This window comes from Polypterus senegalus, chromosome 12 (assembly GCF_016835505.1).
Source record: "Polypterus senegalus isolate Bchr_013 chromosome 12, ASM1683550v1, whole genome shotgun sequence".
Classification (NCBI taxonomy): Eukaryota; Metazoa; Chordata; class Cladistia; order Polypteriformes; family Polypteridae; genus Polypterus; species Polypterus senegalus.
In genome coordinates this window covers 39,285,127-39,302,191 of record NC_053165.1, presented here as the reverse complement: position 1 = coordinate 39,302,191, position 17,065 = coordinate 39,285,127, and the positions used below count along the sequence as shown (strand labels likewise).

Below are 17,065 nucleotides of genomic sequence, written 5' to 3'. Positions count from 1 at the left end.
CCTAAAGTTACATTTGAAGTCTGGAGGACACATGGTTTTGTTCACAGACGGGATTACCGTTTAGTATTTTAACACCGACTTGGGACAGTTATGGTACTGGAAACAGATGGGGAGGTTTGTTATTGGTAAGCGCCCATGATAAAATTTGGGCCATGTTTGTTGGACATTTATAGATTTCATATTAGTCCAAATTTATACTATAAAAATCACTATTAAAAATAGATGGATCAGACCTTGCATAAACGGGACACCTTCATATGTATGTTATGGAAAAGTTAATATTCACTTGATCTTAGTTGCCAAAGCAGCTAGTGCTTCTCTTTTTGGAAGGGGAAAAAAAAAAAAAAAAGGAAAGCAAAAGCCACCTTTGGAGATGCAATATTCAGACACGCACCCGATTTACTGGCATAAAAAAATTAAACACTGTACAGTTTATGAATGAAAAACACATATGGGATATGTGTATTGACAACTAAATACAGCAAGCTTAACACAAAATATCAGTTGGCAAATGATCTCAGCGCACACACACCCCCCAACATTTGGGGGTTGGGGGGCACAACAAGAAACTACTTCCACTGTCAAGTGTTGCAATTCAACTTTTAGCACTCACCAATTAGTTTATTTCAAGGTTTGTGAATTTGTTATTCCTCAAAGATATTTATAAATTTGGGGATTGATAAATACCTCAAGGGAGAAATATTTTCAGATATAACCAATACCTTGGCATTTAAGCAACCTCAACCATTTACACAGCCCACAGTTTACTTTGAAGGGAAGGTTACTTAAATTAAGGATAAAGAATGTGACACTATTAGCGATCAAAGTTTGGTGATTTCTACGCTCTAGTCTTTATAACCGTTTCATAGTTAAAAAAGGAATGTCCCTTTCCAAAATCAGTAAGAAAGATCCACTGTAGGGTATTGGTACTTTCAGGTGGCTGAATGTAAAAACACAAGAACAGAGTGAGGACATTCCTAAGGCACTATAATACAGGGACCAGATTCCACACCAAAAAAAAATGTAAAAACTAAGTCAGTAGAAACAAATAAAAAAGCTCAAGTCTTTCTCCCCTTCCTCCTCCAGCTTTATTGATAGTTTAAAATTACATTTCTATTTTCTAGGACTTCAGTTGCATTTACCTTCCGACTTAAAAACTGAGTACAAGCAAATGATATTTTTTACAGTAGTCTAAGTGATAATATTGTACAAAAATAACATTTTGATTTCTGTGAAAACATTCTTCTTACTCATAACTTCAGACTCTGCTTTTTCTTGTTCTTGAAGTTTGTCTTCTGCTCTGGGTTTACACTAATCTACTTTGAAAAATTGTGACCGAAACCTTGGCCTAATTTCTATCTTCAACCTCAGCACTGTTGCCGCAAGCAGCTGGCATTTACAAAACAAACTACTCCCGATATTTTCTTCCCACAGTTAGAGGTTCTTCATATAACTTAATTTTCAGTTAACTCCCACTTAAGCTGTATACTGCCGATAGGGCCTGACACGGATATAACTTATGTTGTGAAACACTTCACAGGTTAAACATTCCTAGGCCAGCTTCTTTTTCTTGAGTAAAAATTAATTCTGAGGAAGTCTTACTTCCAATAGTATTTGTTTCCTCTCACTCAGGATTACTTCCAAGAACCCAAGAGGGTTAAATCTGCACATCTCTTCCCATTCATTAATCCCTATACACCAGTGGCATGGAAAGGGGGTTCTTTAACAAAGCATTATACATTACACCTCTACCAAACTAAACATAAACATTTTTTTGTATTAAATGCAGAAAGTCGATTTTTTCCACCCCTTTCCTCCTTTTACATGTCAAGTAAAGCTCACTGGCCTGGGACTAGCCTCTATCTGCCAACCTTGGGCCAGTGAAGAGGATTCAGAGAAAATAATACAACCATCAATCAGAAAAAGGAGGGGCGACAAAGGAAAAGGATTAAGCTGTAGCCTCGATGGTGCATTCTCTTGCCAGGTGTCCGGACTCTCCACAACGGTAGCAGTTCACTTCACTTGTTTTGCTGCAGTTGATAGCAACATGTCCAGTTTCTCCACACCTAAAAGATAAAGAGCTGCTTATCAATTACAGACAAAAAAAACCAAAAGGCTACTAAAATGTTATAAAGGATTCCAATTAACAGTAACAATCCTACACACACAAAAAAGGGAAAAATTTTTGTTACTCACTACCATTTAAATTTGCAATCAAACAAAAGAAAACCTAATGAATGCTGTCTAGCATACTGTATGATTAGGCTGAATTAAACCCAACTGACAGAGTCAAAGTAGAAAACTGAACTTTGAGCATGGGTACAGTAACAAGGCAGTGTGTATACATTAAATAAATGTCCGTCTATTTTGTTTCAAACACTCTGAACAGCTCACCATGTGGATGTACTTGTGCAAGCAGCTTTGTAACTGGTTAGATAATAAGTGAAGTTTCATATCCACCAAAGACACTGGCAGAGCATAAAGTCATGTGATCTTCAGACCCCCAAGTAACGATGGACATTGTGTCAAATCAGTGTCCTGGGGTAGCCCTCTTTAGTCACTTATTGCCTGCATACTTAGGGGAAGGGGTAGAGAGTTTGGGTGTGGAGAAGAAACCAGTGCGCCCCCCTGTATATTTTGCCACATTATCATAGGCTGCAGTGTTTGTACAACCCTATTTAGTTCTACTTAACCCTACTCTTTGATACTCGAGAGAGAGAGAGAGAGAGAGAGAGAGATAGACACACACTCATATATTTGAAGTTTATAACAGGCACTGATGACAAATTCCAAATTAGGACCCAAGTGCAGTCATGCAATTGGTGACATCTCAGCATCACATCACTTAGAGAGGAACAATTTTTTTTTTAAAATATATAAACAGTGGCTGGAGTGCCAATTCTGCCGCCAAACACCTAGTTTTCCCTGCAATTTGTTAGACCTCCTTACACACACATTTGGTTTATTCTAATTCAACTCAACACATACAATGAATGATAGTCTTCAAAACCTACACTCAAAACATGGATCATCTCATTCTAATTTCCATCAATATAAAATTTAAGTTTCATTCACCACCAGTATTTCTTATTTCAAACAGAAGGCAGCGTCAAAGCTAAAAAAAAGTTAAGGAACATTCGTGATGACTGTAATAGGAATACTTCAAAGCTGCAACAATGGACTTAAAAATGATCGCTACGATAATGCTAGATCACACAAAATATTTCTAGATGGACATCCTGATCCAGCACCTCATTAAGTGTAAAATCTCACCCGACGAGAAAATTAAAACAGCTAAGTTAAACAAGCAAGCAAAACAGTGAGAAAAGGTGCAAACAGCATCAGTTTCAAACTAAGAACCAGGGAACTTTCACCATGAAACCATCTTCATCCAAAAAGAAAAATCAATTAATATCCAAGTTTAGTTGTAATGAAATATGTAAAAATCCAATTAGGTAAAGTGATTTTTTTTTTTTAATTAAAAGATTCACCAAGTGGAATAATTTCTTTTAAAGGTGTTATACAAAATTAAGACCTTTAATACTTTACAATTTACTTGTAATTAAAATAAATAAAAACAGTCAGCAGTGCCTTAAAAATATTTTGTGTAGAAACCAGTAAAGTGTACTAATTGTTTAATCTACAAAGGAGCCATTAAATTGTTCCATTTAGCTATATATAAATTTACTCCTGTTACATGCTAATAGACAACTGCTTTCTCCCCACCGATGACTAAACTGGAGTTGCATTAATCAGTTCATACTTATTCCACATGCTGAATATCAATCAGGCCACCTGAAGTAGATTTCCCACTAAGCTTTCAAAATACACAAAATAAGTCTTAAGCAAAATGATCAGTCCAAATATAGCTACGACCTTTCCTAGAACCCAAGAGGGGCTTGATTATGCAAGCTTAGCACGGATGTTAGTTTCAGCTGTCCTCAAACATATGCAATAGGCAGATATTCAGCCTTAAACAACAACAAGGATAGATAGTACTTAATTTGTCCCCGGGAAGAAATTTGGCTTTTTACAGAAGCTCTTTAAATAAATAAATAAAATAATAAATTCCCATATTACAGGAACACAGTCTCCTAAGAAAAAAGAGCCTGCTCTGCCTCTTTCTCTGTGTTCCAAGACTACTCTAACCTATTGTTGATGTGGCCCCCAAGTAATTACAGAAGCACACAACCTCTACATACACTCCCTGAATAGTGACTGGACGCGGAGATTCTTTGGTGCAGAAAAAGTCAACGTGTTCCTTGGCTGTGTGAATCTTGAGAAGGTTCAAATTCTCTTTGCAACAAGAAACATTACATCATACTTTCATCAAAATTAACAATGAAGATTTAAGGAACAATGAAAACAGGACAAAGTGTCACACATCAGTATACTTTTGAAAAACATTACAGATGCTATGTAGCTAAATTTTAAATTTTATTTGTTTCAGCAGCTCCCTTCACAAGGCAGAAACACAGCACCTGATAAGCACTGTCTGCTGTAACACTTACAAATGTTACAAACATATCACAATAGAGCTGTACCTATTAGCTATGGGGAAAAAAACAAACTGGCTTCCTGCCATTTCAAAATCTATTTACTTTATTCTTGTTTACCTATACAAATGGTTTGAAACCTAGAACAATGAGATAGCTTGCAGTTCACTTCAGTGATAATGTTTGAACTGTTTAGAACAAAACCTTGATGAAGCTTATTTTGAACACTTTGTAAGCATTAATTAGTCACACTGACTTCTCCATTTATGTTCTTTCACAAAGTTTCACAGAAGAAACTCAAGCCAAACTTATCTGCAGACAAATCTTACATACCCTCAGGGCTAAATTGACTGACAAACCATTTAATCTTTTTATCTTCCCTAATGTCTGCTTTTCGTACTTGCCCCTTTCATACAACTGAATAGTCTCCTCCGAGCTGTCAGATTTCTTATGTTCATCTACTCTGGCTTTGTCCTAAGTAATCCACCCAAACCTAAAACACATACCACACTAAAGATTTATATTTGAAATTGCCGTTTTGTTCTTATAAATGTAACTTGTGCTCTTTAATACTACACAATATTTTACATACCAAAAGGTCAAAAAAATCCTTTTTAAACCACCTTTAATGGGCAACAGAAATCAAATTACCATGTTCTCCTCAAAAAAGTGCAAATTTGACTCAAGCACTTAAACCAACTGCGACAATCTTGTATTTCTGGCATGGTAAATTGTATTATTGAATAATTAACTTTCATGTATTTACTGGATTTTGAATGAATGCTTATTACTTTGTAAATTAGGCTTCTGTTTATATTTAGTAGCAGACTAAACAATAGTAGACCCAGAATTACTTTTGCCAGTGAACAGCATAAAGTACCTTCTTTGACAGAGACATTTCCTTGGCAGTGGCTGCAGGCTAGACTAGGATTAAAAAAAAAAGTTTCCCCAGTTGTCACAATTTACAGTGCCATTCATAACAGGAAATTTGCCAATAAAGGGCATGCTTTTGAATTTGAGTATTTAAACTGACCCTGCCAAGCCACCGAAAATGTATTAAAACACTACAATGTTAAAACTCAGAGCAAGCTACAATAGAAGAAAAAAAAAAAAAATTTGTGGTAAAATGTTTACATCTGTTGCATGAAAGGCTTGACAAGAACTACAAAGCCAATTACCTGTAGCACTTCACTTTAGTGCAGTCTTTTTGGATATGCCCAAACTCCCCACAAGAGTAGCACTTCTGCTCATCGGCATGATCGCAGTCACGAGCCAGATGTCCAGGTTTGCCACAGTTGTAGCACAGTTGCTCCCTCTCTCTCTTGGGCTCTTTGCAATCCTTGGCAATATGACCACCTTTGCCACAATTGTAGCAGGCTACTCAAATGACAAAAATTCTAAGCATTATACAAAAGAAACAGTGAAACATTGTGTACTGTTAGAAATCACTATTTACACACATGATCTACTACTTAGCTGAAAAGATTACTGGCAAAGTACTGGTAGTAAGGAAGGCTGGAGAACATTTTTTAATTATAAAGAAATTAGTAAACATTTGTTTCCTGGTTAACTATTACAAGATGATTGAAAATATAAATGGTTTTGGGTTATTCCAATAAAATCATTTGTGTGATATTAACAAATAAAAGTTAAAGCAACAGGTCTGACTTTCAGTTTTGTAGTCATGCTTACTTCAAAGAATACTGCACCCAAAAATAATTTTTATGTACTACTTGCCCAATGAGCTTTGGAGTGATGGCTAGAAAAAAAGAAAGAAATTTAATCTGATCTTTTTCATAGAGAACTGAGATAGCAAGGTTTAACAGAATGGGCATCTATGGAGACCAATCACTGTACAGCAGAGGACAATAAAAAATGGCTGGGGTGGGACGTCTCACATTAACTTGTATAACAATCAACAGGCCAGCTACGCAGCTATTCCAAAACAATTTGTGAAGGACATGGACTTAAAATTTGCACAGAAGGGATTGAGCATTTGAACTGAAAGTGTCCTCCTATTGTTCCAAAAGTCCTTGACTGCTTTCACTGGTCAAGAATCCTGTCTGCAAATTAAAAACACAACCCCTTGTGAAGATGGTTCCTGTTGATGTTTTGCACCGATTTTTCCAGAAATGTTTATTTAACAGTACTTTAGTGAAAATGTGTTTTGCATGATACAAGTACATAACTAAACAATTTGTGTTTTCTTCTCTCAATGTGAAATGTTAACATTTTTGTTGCTATAGTGTTGGCCTCCACAGATTCTATCAAACTATTTCTGCTCTCCATTAATTTTTTCCCCAGCCATCACTGCATAATACACCAGGTAAGAAAATTCCTTTAATAATCAATGTGAAAAGTACGCCAATTGTGTTAAGGTATCTTTTACCATTTATTATTGTCTAGTACTAGTTCCCTAGTACCATACACCACACAGGATGCATAAATAAATATGGCTTTAAACACCTGAGAAATATTATGTCTTTAAATAAAAAAGGAAAAATATTGATTGTAAAAGTTTCTAAGAGTAGCTTTAACTAAAAATAAACAAATACAAATCAAACCAGATACCATGATAGGCTATACTTTAAAAATATGCTTAACTGGGAATACCATCAACTGAAAGTGGGTTAAATTATGATATGGTATAGTTTGGTAAATAAACTGAACTGATTTTTACCGTGAAAGTAACTAAACTATGCTCAAAACAGTGCACTGCTCTTCTATTTAACTTCGGGTAAAAGTTCAAAACGTTCACCTTCAAATTGCATGTACCCACCGTCCTCATGAAGCTCACAGTCCTTGGCAACATGACCTGCTTCCCCACAGCGATAACAAATTTCTAACAAGACAGAAAGAGAGAAGGCAAGGTAACTATATTTATATAAAAAAAAAAAAAAACTTGCTGTGATTGATTGGGTGGCTGTGAAGAAATAAGCAATTTTTCCCTTTAAATGAACAATGAAACAGTTTTAGATCAAAGGAAAAAAAAACCCTCAACGCCACTTAAATGACAAGGGAATGTTGAAATAAGGGACACTGGGTTAAAAGTCTGAAGGTCAATATAGTATTCTTACCTCTGCCTGCAACATAGCCTCCCCGATTGCGACTCCTTCCTCCACGACCACGACTGCTTCCTCCTCCACTAGGACACTCGCGAGCCCAGTGTCCAGTGCGTCCACATTTAAAACATTCGTTGTTGCTCATTTCCAACGGTTTTGTTTAAAAACCTGAATAAAAGATTAACACATGAATAGTAAACATTAAACAAACGCTTTCAATGCTTCAACGATTCCTACAGTTCTTGTCTACCCCATTTATTGATACAAAAACGGGTAATATACTTAATAGCAATTTATGACATACTAATCAACTTTGTTAGTATTCAATTCATTTTAAAGGGTTTTCCATTACCCCCGTGATTTAGAACACATTTTACTGAAAAACTAGCCTACCTTATATCACCTTCGACATTAAGCAGGTTACATTTACATTATCTAAGATTTCTGCAGCATTCCAGTTAAAAAGGTTGCAAATTAAAAACACAACCACTTTTACTCTACTAAAAATAAGTACCCACACACAAAATTATACATTTATGAAATAGCAGATGCAATTATTACATTTTAATGCTTAATTAACTGCAGTTAACTGACTTCACCAACAAGCTCAAATAAAAAATAAAAAAAAAACACGAAAGACTAGCGCGATTTAGCCTTTCGGTGGACAGTATGCCATTTAAACATTAAACAATGAACCACACCTATCTCCAACATGAAGGTTTCATTGAACACGGTGCAATATACACTACAACTCAGTATAACCCTAAATTGAACTATACAGCAATAACTCAGGGCCACGTTTCCATGACAGCTTAGAATCTAATGCAGGCAGCAACTTCTGGATATTTATATTTACATGTTAATAATGACTCGTGGTATGTGCAAATAATGAACAAACAAAAAAAAAATTTAAAACCTTAGATTCAAGTCTAAGACTATTTTATTATCCCGGAGGAAGGCGGGTCTCGCACATGTCAAGCGTCATAGGAAAAACGAAAGTTTCCAATCGAGCAGGCTTCATAGCTACCCATTAAAAGATAGGCCGCAAACTGACACGCGAACACGTAAAAACTAATAAAGTTAATATAAAATATAAATTACACCATGATTCGAAAAACTACTGAGGAAAGACGATATTAAAACGACATAATTTTTGTGGATGATATTGATTTAGGTTGCCCCAATAAAGTGGCCCAGGCCGCAGCATTACTTAGGAAATAAACCGTCAGCGGCATCTAAGACCGCCAGCCTATTAATAGGTATTGACTAGCGAGTACACGTGGTCGGCCGCCACAAACGTATTCATGAAATGCAAGCCTCATGAAACCCCGAAATCGTCGTTAATGACGAACGTCGAAATAGCTCTGCGTGTCTCGGGCCTACGTGATCGGCGGGAAAGCTGAAGAAGCCCGTGGAACTCGAACGGCACGGCACCACAACACACGTTACGTAACCTCGCTCTAACCGACACGGACATTCCGCAAACCTACAGTTTTTCTTTCATGTAAACGCAGGTAACTTTTTGGGAAACGTCCTTTCCAGGCCCATGTGTTCGCAGAGGCTACGATGCTGCGTGAAGAACGGGTTTCCCGCGCAGGCCTCACGAAGCAGGCCAAAGTGCGCCGTCACAATTCTCGCTTGTTTACCTTTTCAGTACAAATAACTCGAACTGGGTCTCTTCTACTTTTCACTCCAATGGGGTTCAAGTTATGAGCCAACTTGGTTTACGGAAAAGATAACCCCCCCAAACCGCGACGAAGACGAGATTTTCGCAGGTTTTCCACACTCACCTTCGCTACGTGACTCACCGCTGTTTATTTTCGGTTCCCCTCCTCCTCTCGCGCTCTCGCTCTCTCTCTCTCTCTCTCTCTCTCTCTGCTGCGCCACACGAGGTTTGCGCACGGCCCCCTCCCTTTCGGCGCCCCTCCCCCTTCGCTCATTGCGCACGTCTTTCCAGTTTCTCTCCCCCAAACCGAAATGTGCACTTCTCCACAGACTGGTGGGTAGGGATCTGTTCGCGGATCTGTGACACAGTCATCGGAGTGTTAATCGTAAACCTTGAACACAAATATTTTTTGCTATTAAATCGAACTAAAATATAATATTGTCTAGCCTCCGCAACCCTGAACCGGATTCTGAAGGTCAAATGAACAGTTCATTGCATTTTATCCACTATTAAATAGGCATACCTCTATTTTTTATATGCCAGTTATTTAAATCTGTCGTGAAAACTGTCTTTTACAGAGAAAGAAAATCTTGATTCTGTAACTGTATTCCCTTTCCTGGATAAGAATATTAAAAATTCTCTTGGATTGTATTTCAGATGCGGGCGTTACTTTCAATATTAATATGTAATATGCAATTACAGCACACGTGTTACAATAAATCTTGTAACAATGGAAAAGGCATGACATAAAATGCACAGTAATACAATAAAAAAACGGCTATATATTCCTGCTTTATCCAGTCCAGAGTTGGAGGAGCCAGAGCCTCTCCCAGCAACACCTGGCATAAGTCAGAAAGCATCCATCCATTATCCACTGCTTATCCGAGGTCGGGTCGCGGGGGCAGCAGCCTAAGCAGGGAAGCCCAAACCTCCCTCTCCCCAGCCACCTCCTCCAGCTCCTCTGGGAGGGCCCCGAGGCGTTCCCAGGCCAGCCGGCAGATATAATCCATCCAGCGTGTCCTGAGTCTGCCCCATGGCCTCGGATTTAGAGGTGCTGACTCTCATCCACGCTGCTTCACACTCGGCTGTGAACCACTCCAGTGAGAGCTGGAGGTCACTGTCCGATGAAGCCAACAGAACCGCGTCATCCGCAAATAGCAGAGACGAGATTCTGAGGTCACCAAACCAGACCTCCTCCGCTCCTTGGCTGCGCCTAGAAATTCTGTCCATAAAACTTATGAAAAGAATCGGTGACAAAGGAAAGGGCAGCCCTGGCAGAATCCAGCCTCAACAGGAAACGAGTTTGACTTATTACCGGCAATGCGGACCAAGCTCCTGCTCCTCCTTTACAGGGACTGATTGGCTTGTAACAATGAGCCTTGTACCCCGTACTCTTGGAGCACACCCCACAGGATGCTGCGAGGGACACGGTCGAATGCCTTCTCCAAATCCACAAAACACATGTGGACTGGTTGAGCAAACTCCCATGCTCCCTCTAGGATTCTGGCCAGGGTGTAGAGCTGGTCCAGTGTCCCACAGCTGAATCGGAATCCGCATTGTTCCTCTTGAATCCAAGATTCAACCATTGACCGAACTCTCTTCTCCAGCACCCCTGAATAGACTTTACCGGGGAGGCTGAGGAGAGTGATTCCTTTGTAAGTCAGAAAGCAACCCTGTACAAATCTATGGCAGGGCACACTCATGCCAAGATATTTGCATCTGCAAATCTTAATTATTTGAAATTCTGCATTTTATTAAAGAAAATTAGATTCAAATAGATCTGCAGTGATTTTTTTTTAATACTGTGTAGTAGTGCTAAGTATGCTTTTATTGACATTTTCAACAAGATATAGAAAAGAGAAATCACACAAGGACATGTTCAAATATCATTATAAAATATAGCAATAAAAGTGCCAAAACAAATGGGTTGTTGAACTTCACAAGTTAAAATAATTGCTAAAAATATATACAAATATAAATATGGCACTTCATGCTGTTAAGGAACCAATCAGGAAACTACTACAATTAAAAAAGGAATACATATTAAGGTGGCGCAGTGGCAGTGCTGCTGCCTCACAATAAAAAGACCTCCTAGGTTTGCTTCCCAGGTACTTCCTGCGTCTCCCCGTGTCTGCATGGGTTTCCTTCCATAGTCCAAAGACATGCAGGTTGGTGTGTGTGTTTTTTTGGCAGTGGGCTGGTGTCCTGCCTGGGGTTTGTTTCTGCCTTGCGCCCTGTGCTGGCTGGGATTTGCTCCAGCAGATCCCGTGACCCTGTGTTAGGATATAGTGGGTTGGAAAATGACTGACTGACTGATAAATATTAAGAAGCAAATGAAAAGTGATGAAGGAAATAAATAAAAAGCTCAAAGTCCATTCATTGTGGGAGAACCAAACTGTGTGGCCACATCTTAGAATCATCAGGTCTTTCTCAACAGTACATCTTTGCAAACAAGCTATTTAAGTGTGTGTAAGGATGACATTACGGATATAACAAAATGCACATTTAAGCAACTGCAGTTAAACAGATGTAGGTTCAATGAGTCAATATTGTCATAAAACGTTCGTCTTCCTTACCTTGATATCACTGAAACTTTGATTGGGATTATGATTGGTTAAGTACAGAAATTAACACTTTAACCATTGATTCCATCAGTGCTTTTGGTATGACAAGTGGGATGGAAAAAAAAGCAAGAGCCATAGTTTTTAGAAGTAATCAGTAACTGTTTTTAACAGTATGTTAAAGCACTAACATGGGGTGAAGCCTGTCTGAATTTTAGTATTTTGGAATAGGATAGAATTGAGGGTGTAGAGGCGATTGAACCACTAGGGTCAAGTGACCATAATAGTGTATGATACATTTCTCAGTGTTTTGGATGAGTGCAGATGCTAAAACTAAAACTGTTAAGTTTAACTTTATTAGGGCAAATTTTGAATGATTTTAGGGAGGCTAAAAAGGCAGTTAGAGAGGAATATAGCAGACATGAAAGATGATCCAAAGAGATTCTTTCAGTATTTTAGTAGTAAAAGAATAGTCAAGGAGGAGGTGAAATACATCAGGAATAGTAAAGGGGAATTACAAAACACAGACATTGAAATAGCAGATACTCTAAACTCACATTTTTCTGAGGTCTTCACATGTAAGGAAGTAGACAACCTCCCACCAGTAAAGAGACTACTGAGGGGATACTAAGTGATTTGGAAATGGCAGAAGGAGGAATGCTGCTCAGATTAAATAGACTGAAATCAAACAAATCACCAGGACCAGATAACATTTATTCTCATGTTCTTAAAGAGGTTAGTGAGTGCATATATAAACCCTTCATGCATATTTTAGGTAGTCACTGCACACTGAGGATATTCTGAAGGACTAGAAAATGGCAAATATTATCTCCCATCATATAAAATGGTGACCAGCCAGATCCAAGCAATTACAGGCCAGTAACCTTAACATGCATCAGAGGTAAATTAATGGAAGGAATTATTAAGGGTAAGATTGAGCAACACATGGCAAGAATAAGAGGTGGTCATAAAAGGGTAGTCATGTTTTAACAATATGCTGGAATTCTGCAGTATGTGGAAGCAACAAAAGGATAACAAAATGGAGCATATGGTATTATTTATCGTGTCTTTCAGAATGCATTTGATAAGGTGCCATATGAGAGGTTTGGCATCAAACTAAAAGAACTGGGAGTTCAGAGTTTTGTTTGTAGATGGATGAAAAATTGGCTCAGACAGAAGAAGCAGAGGGTTATGGTGTGAGGAACACTATTAGAATTGGCTGATGTTAAGAGTGGTGTTCCACAGAGGTCAGTACTAGAGCTGCCACTGTTTTTAACATACTGTATATAGATAATTTGGATAGGAATATAAGTAACAAGCTGGTTAATGCAAATGATACCAAAATAGGTGGATTGGCAGATAATCTAGAATCAGCAGAATCATTACAGAGGGACTTGGACAGCACACAGGTTTGGGCAGATTTGGGGGAGATGAAATTTAAGGTAAGTAAAAGTAAGGTATTACATGTAGAAAGCAAAAATGTTAGGTTTGAATACACAACGAGAGGTCTGAAAATCAAAAGTACACCTTATGAGAAGGATTTAGGAGTCATAGTGGACTCAACGCTATCAACTGCCAGACAGTGTTCAGAAGCCATTAAGAAGGCTAAATGAATGTTATGTTAATATAGCATGATGCACCGAGTTCAGTTTTGGTCTCCAGGCTACAAAAAGGACATAGTAGCAGTGCTAGAAAAATTCCAGAGAAGAGCGACTAGGCTGATTCCAGGGTTACAGGGGACAAATTATGAGGATAGATTAAAAAAGATGATCTTTTTCAGTTTAAACTAAGGACAATTAACTGAAGACATGATTGAAGTGTTTACACTTTTAAAGGGAATTAGTACAGTGGATCAAGACTGTTATTTTAAAATGAGTTCATCAAGAACTCAGGGACACAGAAACTTAAGGGTGAATTTTGTGCAAACATTAGGAAGTTTTTCTTTACACATAGAACCACAGACACACGGAATATGGTAACGAGTAGTGGGATAGACAGTAGGACTTTAGGAACTTTCAAAACAAGACTTTATGTTAAGATGTTATTTTAGAAGAACTAAGTTGATAGGAACAGTGAGCTTTGTTCAGCAGAATGGCCTGTTGTCATCTATATTGTTCTAATGTTCTAAAAATAAAAGACCCCCACACTGAAATGGTGGGGTCAAATCCTTTACATGGTGATGTAGTCCCACAAAGTTAAAACATTTCACCACAGAGGAATGGTCCAGTATCCCACCCAATGTGTTATAACATCTTATTTAACATTATAAAAAAATATTATATTCTGTTGTGAATGCCACAGGAGATTGCAACACATATTACACATTTAGTAGCAAATCATTTTAAGATTGCTTTATTTTCTACAAAAATGATTACCATTAGAACATCATCACATGTGTTTGCACATTTACGTTTTAGATGTTTTCTCAAAAGCAACTTATAAATCCTATGTACATGGGCACTCATGGTCACATAATGTGTTAGTGGAGAGGACTGAACCAGCAGTCTAGAGGAAAGATTTTTTCATACATCATAATCAATATATTTTAAAGAATTCCAACTGGACCTGTGTGGCAAAAGCATTGTCAATAATTTACGTCTAAGTCATTTTTCCTATACAGAATCTTTTAACAATGAGTTCTGTCACAAAATATTTTGCTAAGAACTCTGTGTTATTAGCAGAATCAGTAGTACACAATTAAAAATCAAGTGCCGTAAGGATACACAAGTAGATACCTAAAAAAGGCAGCAATGGGATGCCATATCAGAGTTCTGAGGGTGGGTGCAGTTTGTTGAGGTCAATGCCTGAGGAAAATGGGTTGTCACTGAGTATGGTGTGGCATCAATGCAGTGTAGTAAATCACAGTTGTCTTGTTACTAAAGTGGGCTGGAAGTGAAATAGTGCCTGGATTTTGCATATGTGTGCAAATGAGTGCACATTAAGAAGCAAAGCATCTGCTGCCATCAATCTGAAGTTGTCTGGTGTCTAACAGCAAACTCAGGACTGACAGTACATTTTATTTTCTTCAGTAGCTTTAACTGCATTACTGGAAACTAGCATAAGTACTGGGGATATTTGATAGGCAAGGAGACACTGATCAGATTTTTCCTTAGACCAGTGCTTCTGACTTTTGCTGAGAAAGAAATAAATTCAAGAGTATCTTATTTTCTTTCATAATGCAGGCAAGGCACACAGCTGGGCATGGTATCTTGTCCTAAACTCACTTGCCTGTTATCACCAGGCTAAAGTAGTAATTACTACTAACTGTCCTGGGCGGTGCTTTGTGGTTTTATGTTTTTGTTCCAGATAATTTCTTCATGAAATATAATTTCTTAATGGAACATGTCATTCAATTGCAAAGTGTGTTCCTAATCATATTCCCAAGAGTGTACATTTACCTTAACAACATATTTAACTTTTCTCTGTCCAACTTCTTTCTAATTTCTTTTTATCAGATACCTACATTATGATGAACACGTGCATTTTTTTCAATGCACCAAATTAGCTTCAGGTTTTCTTTTTATTTGTGCCTGATTTTAATTACCCATTAGTTAAGAAAAGGTAATTAATATTTAAGAAAATTAACATAGTAATTGCAGTAAATATTTTTATAGTTTACCATTTAGTAAAAACCACACTCTTAGGATTTTCTAGGAGTGCAGACACAGAAGGGGCAAGTTTAATCAAATGTTAAAACACCAGCAATTATTGGTTTCTAAGTAAAAAAAAAAAAAAAGATAAAATGAATTAATCATTGGCTTTGACACTTCACATGGACCCCTGTGCACTTCTCAAGTATATTCCCTCTGTTTTAGAAATACCAATAATTTACTAATTGGGAGACTCTGTTCGCTGCTGTGAAAGTTGGAGCATTTTAAAATTTTCTGCTTACACCGTCTAAGTGTTTATATTCACAGTTTTATTATCTATTTTTGTAGCACTGATGTATTTTCAAAAATAATGATAATAGAATGTACTAGTAGTGTACATAAAATATGTTTTAATACCATTTTACAATATGTAGATGAAATTGTTTTTATAGACAGTACATTCTAACTCAAGTGACAAAAAGGTCCATGTACTACAGGTATTACAGATATTTGGATGTGGTGAATCTATGGCTAATTGTAATTTCAATTTCTTAAACATATCCAATCGAGATGAGAAATTTTAAACTGCATCTGAACATGATAGATATTCATTGTAGTATTTTACAGATAAATTACCATATCAGCCATACTAAGCATGTTCAGGCCCAGCCAGTACTTGGAAGGGAGAACATCTAGGACAAGCTCCAGTTGCTGCTGAAAGAGATTTTTAGTGAGAGCAGCAGGGGGCGCTTACCCTGTGGTCTGTGTGCTGATCCCAATTCCCCAGTGCAGCTAAGGGGACACTGTGCTGCAAACATGGAACAAAAAAACGAAGTCATGACTCTCTTTGATCATTAAAGATTCTTTGGCATCTTTTGAAAAGAGCAGCATTTATCCTGATGTTCTGGTAAGCACTTTGAGTACTGAGAAAAGCACTATATAATTGTAATTAATTATTATTATTAAAGCTGTTTTGAAGCCATGGATTTCTCTTTAGATTCATCCTACTTTGTGCCACTACTAAGGCCAGTAACCCCACTGCCGTTTCAGTCTGTCAATAACAAAGCACATTAGTCTGTTCAATTTTGCTTCATTACATAAATGCTAGTCTCAAATTATAATCAAAAATTTAAGAGTACTACTGAGGAAAAAAGACCAAATGGTGGAGACTTGCCAAAACTGATTATGTCAAAGATGGGCAGATGTCACTGTAGACTTGCAAAAAATGTCTGGTTTTAGACTTTTCCACATTTCAAAGGCGTAAAATGAAAGTAAAGGAGATAATAAAATATGTTTACATTATAAATTCTTTTTATTTCCTGCATTATTTTTTCTAGTTTGTGGGAACAAAGCATACAGTAAAGCTTATGCAATACAGAAAAATGAGATTCACCACTTTCAAATGACACCTTGGTCTCAGCTTTAAGATATTATGAAAGCACACTTTTGTTGTTCTTTTACTTGTAGTATTCACATGTAGCCATCATCCGTTTTGTCTCTTAGCTTAACCAGCCGATACATCAGCAGAGTCCTACCTTGCGGTGTGCGAAGCTGTAATATCTTGCATGCTTTCACATAAAAGACTACATGTAAAATTAACGCTTGTTCAATATTGCGCTGCGGCGCTCTGAGCTGTTCTGGGCATGTTCTCGTCTATTTACGTCATATTGCCGCGTGGCTGCCATGTTTG

The 17,065-nt window shown here is 37.5% G+C and overlaps 1 protein-coding gene across 4 annotated transcripts; it reads right to left on the bottom strand.

The window, feature by feature from the left end:
* Positions 1-1,060: 1,060 nt before the first annotated feature.
* On the bottom strand, positions 1,061-9,475 carry cnbpb (CCHC-type zinc finger, nucleic acid binding protein b). 4 transcript variants are annotated; one of them, XM_039770894.1, is made up of 5 exons: positions 9,349-9,475; positions 7,574-7,726; positions 7,255-7,338; positions 5,675-5,873; positions 1,061-2,066 (listed from the first exon to the last, which is right to left on the bottom strand). In XM_039770894.1, the coding sequence occupies exons 2-5, from the start codon at positions 7,701-7,703 to the stop codon at positions 1,949-1,951; spliced, it is 531 nt and encodes a 176-aa protein (XP_039626828.1). In that variant the 5' UTR covers positions 7,704-7,726; positions 9,349-9,475; the 3' UTR covers positions 1,061-1,948. The 4 variants fall into 4 exon arrangements, with proteins under 4 accessions (XP_039626828.1, XP_039626832.1, XP_039626830.1 ...); XM_039770898.1 differs by having other exon boundaries at positions 7,276-7,338; XM_039770896.1 differs by having other exon boundaries at positions 9,367-9,435.
* Positions 9,476-17,065: the final 7,590 nt, after the last annotated feature.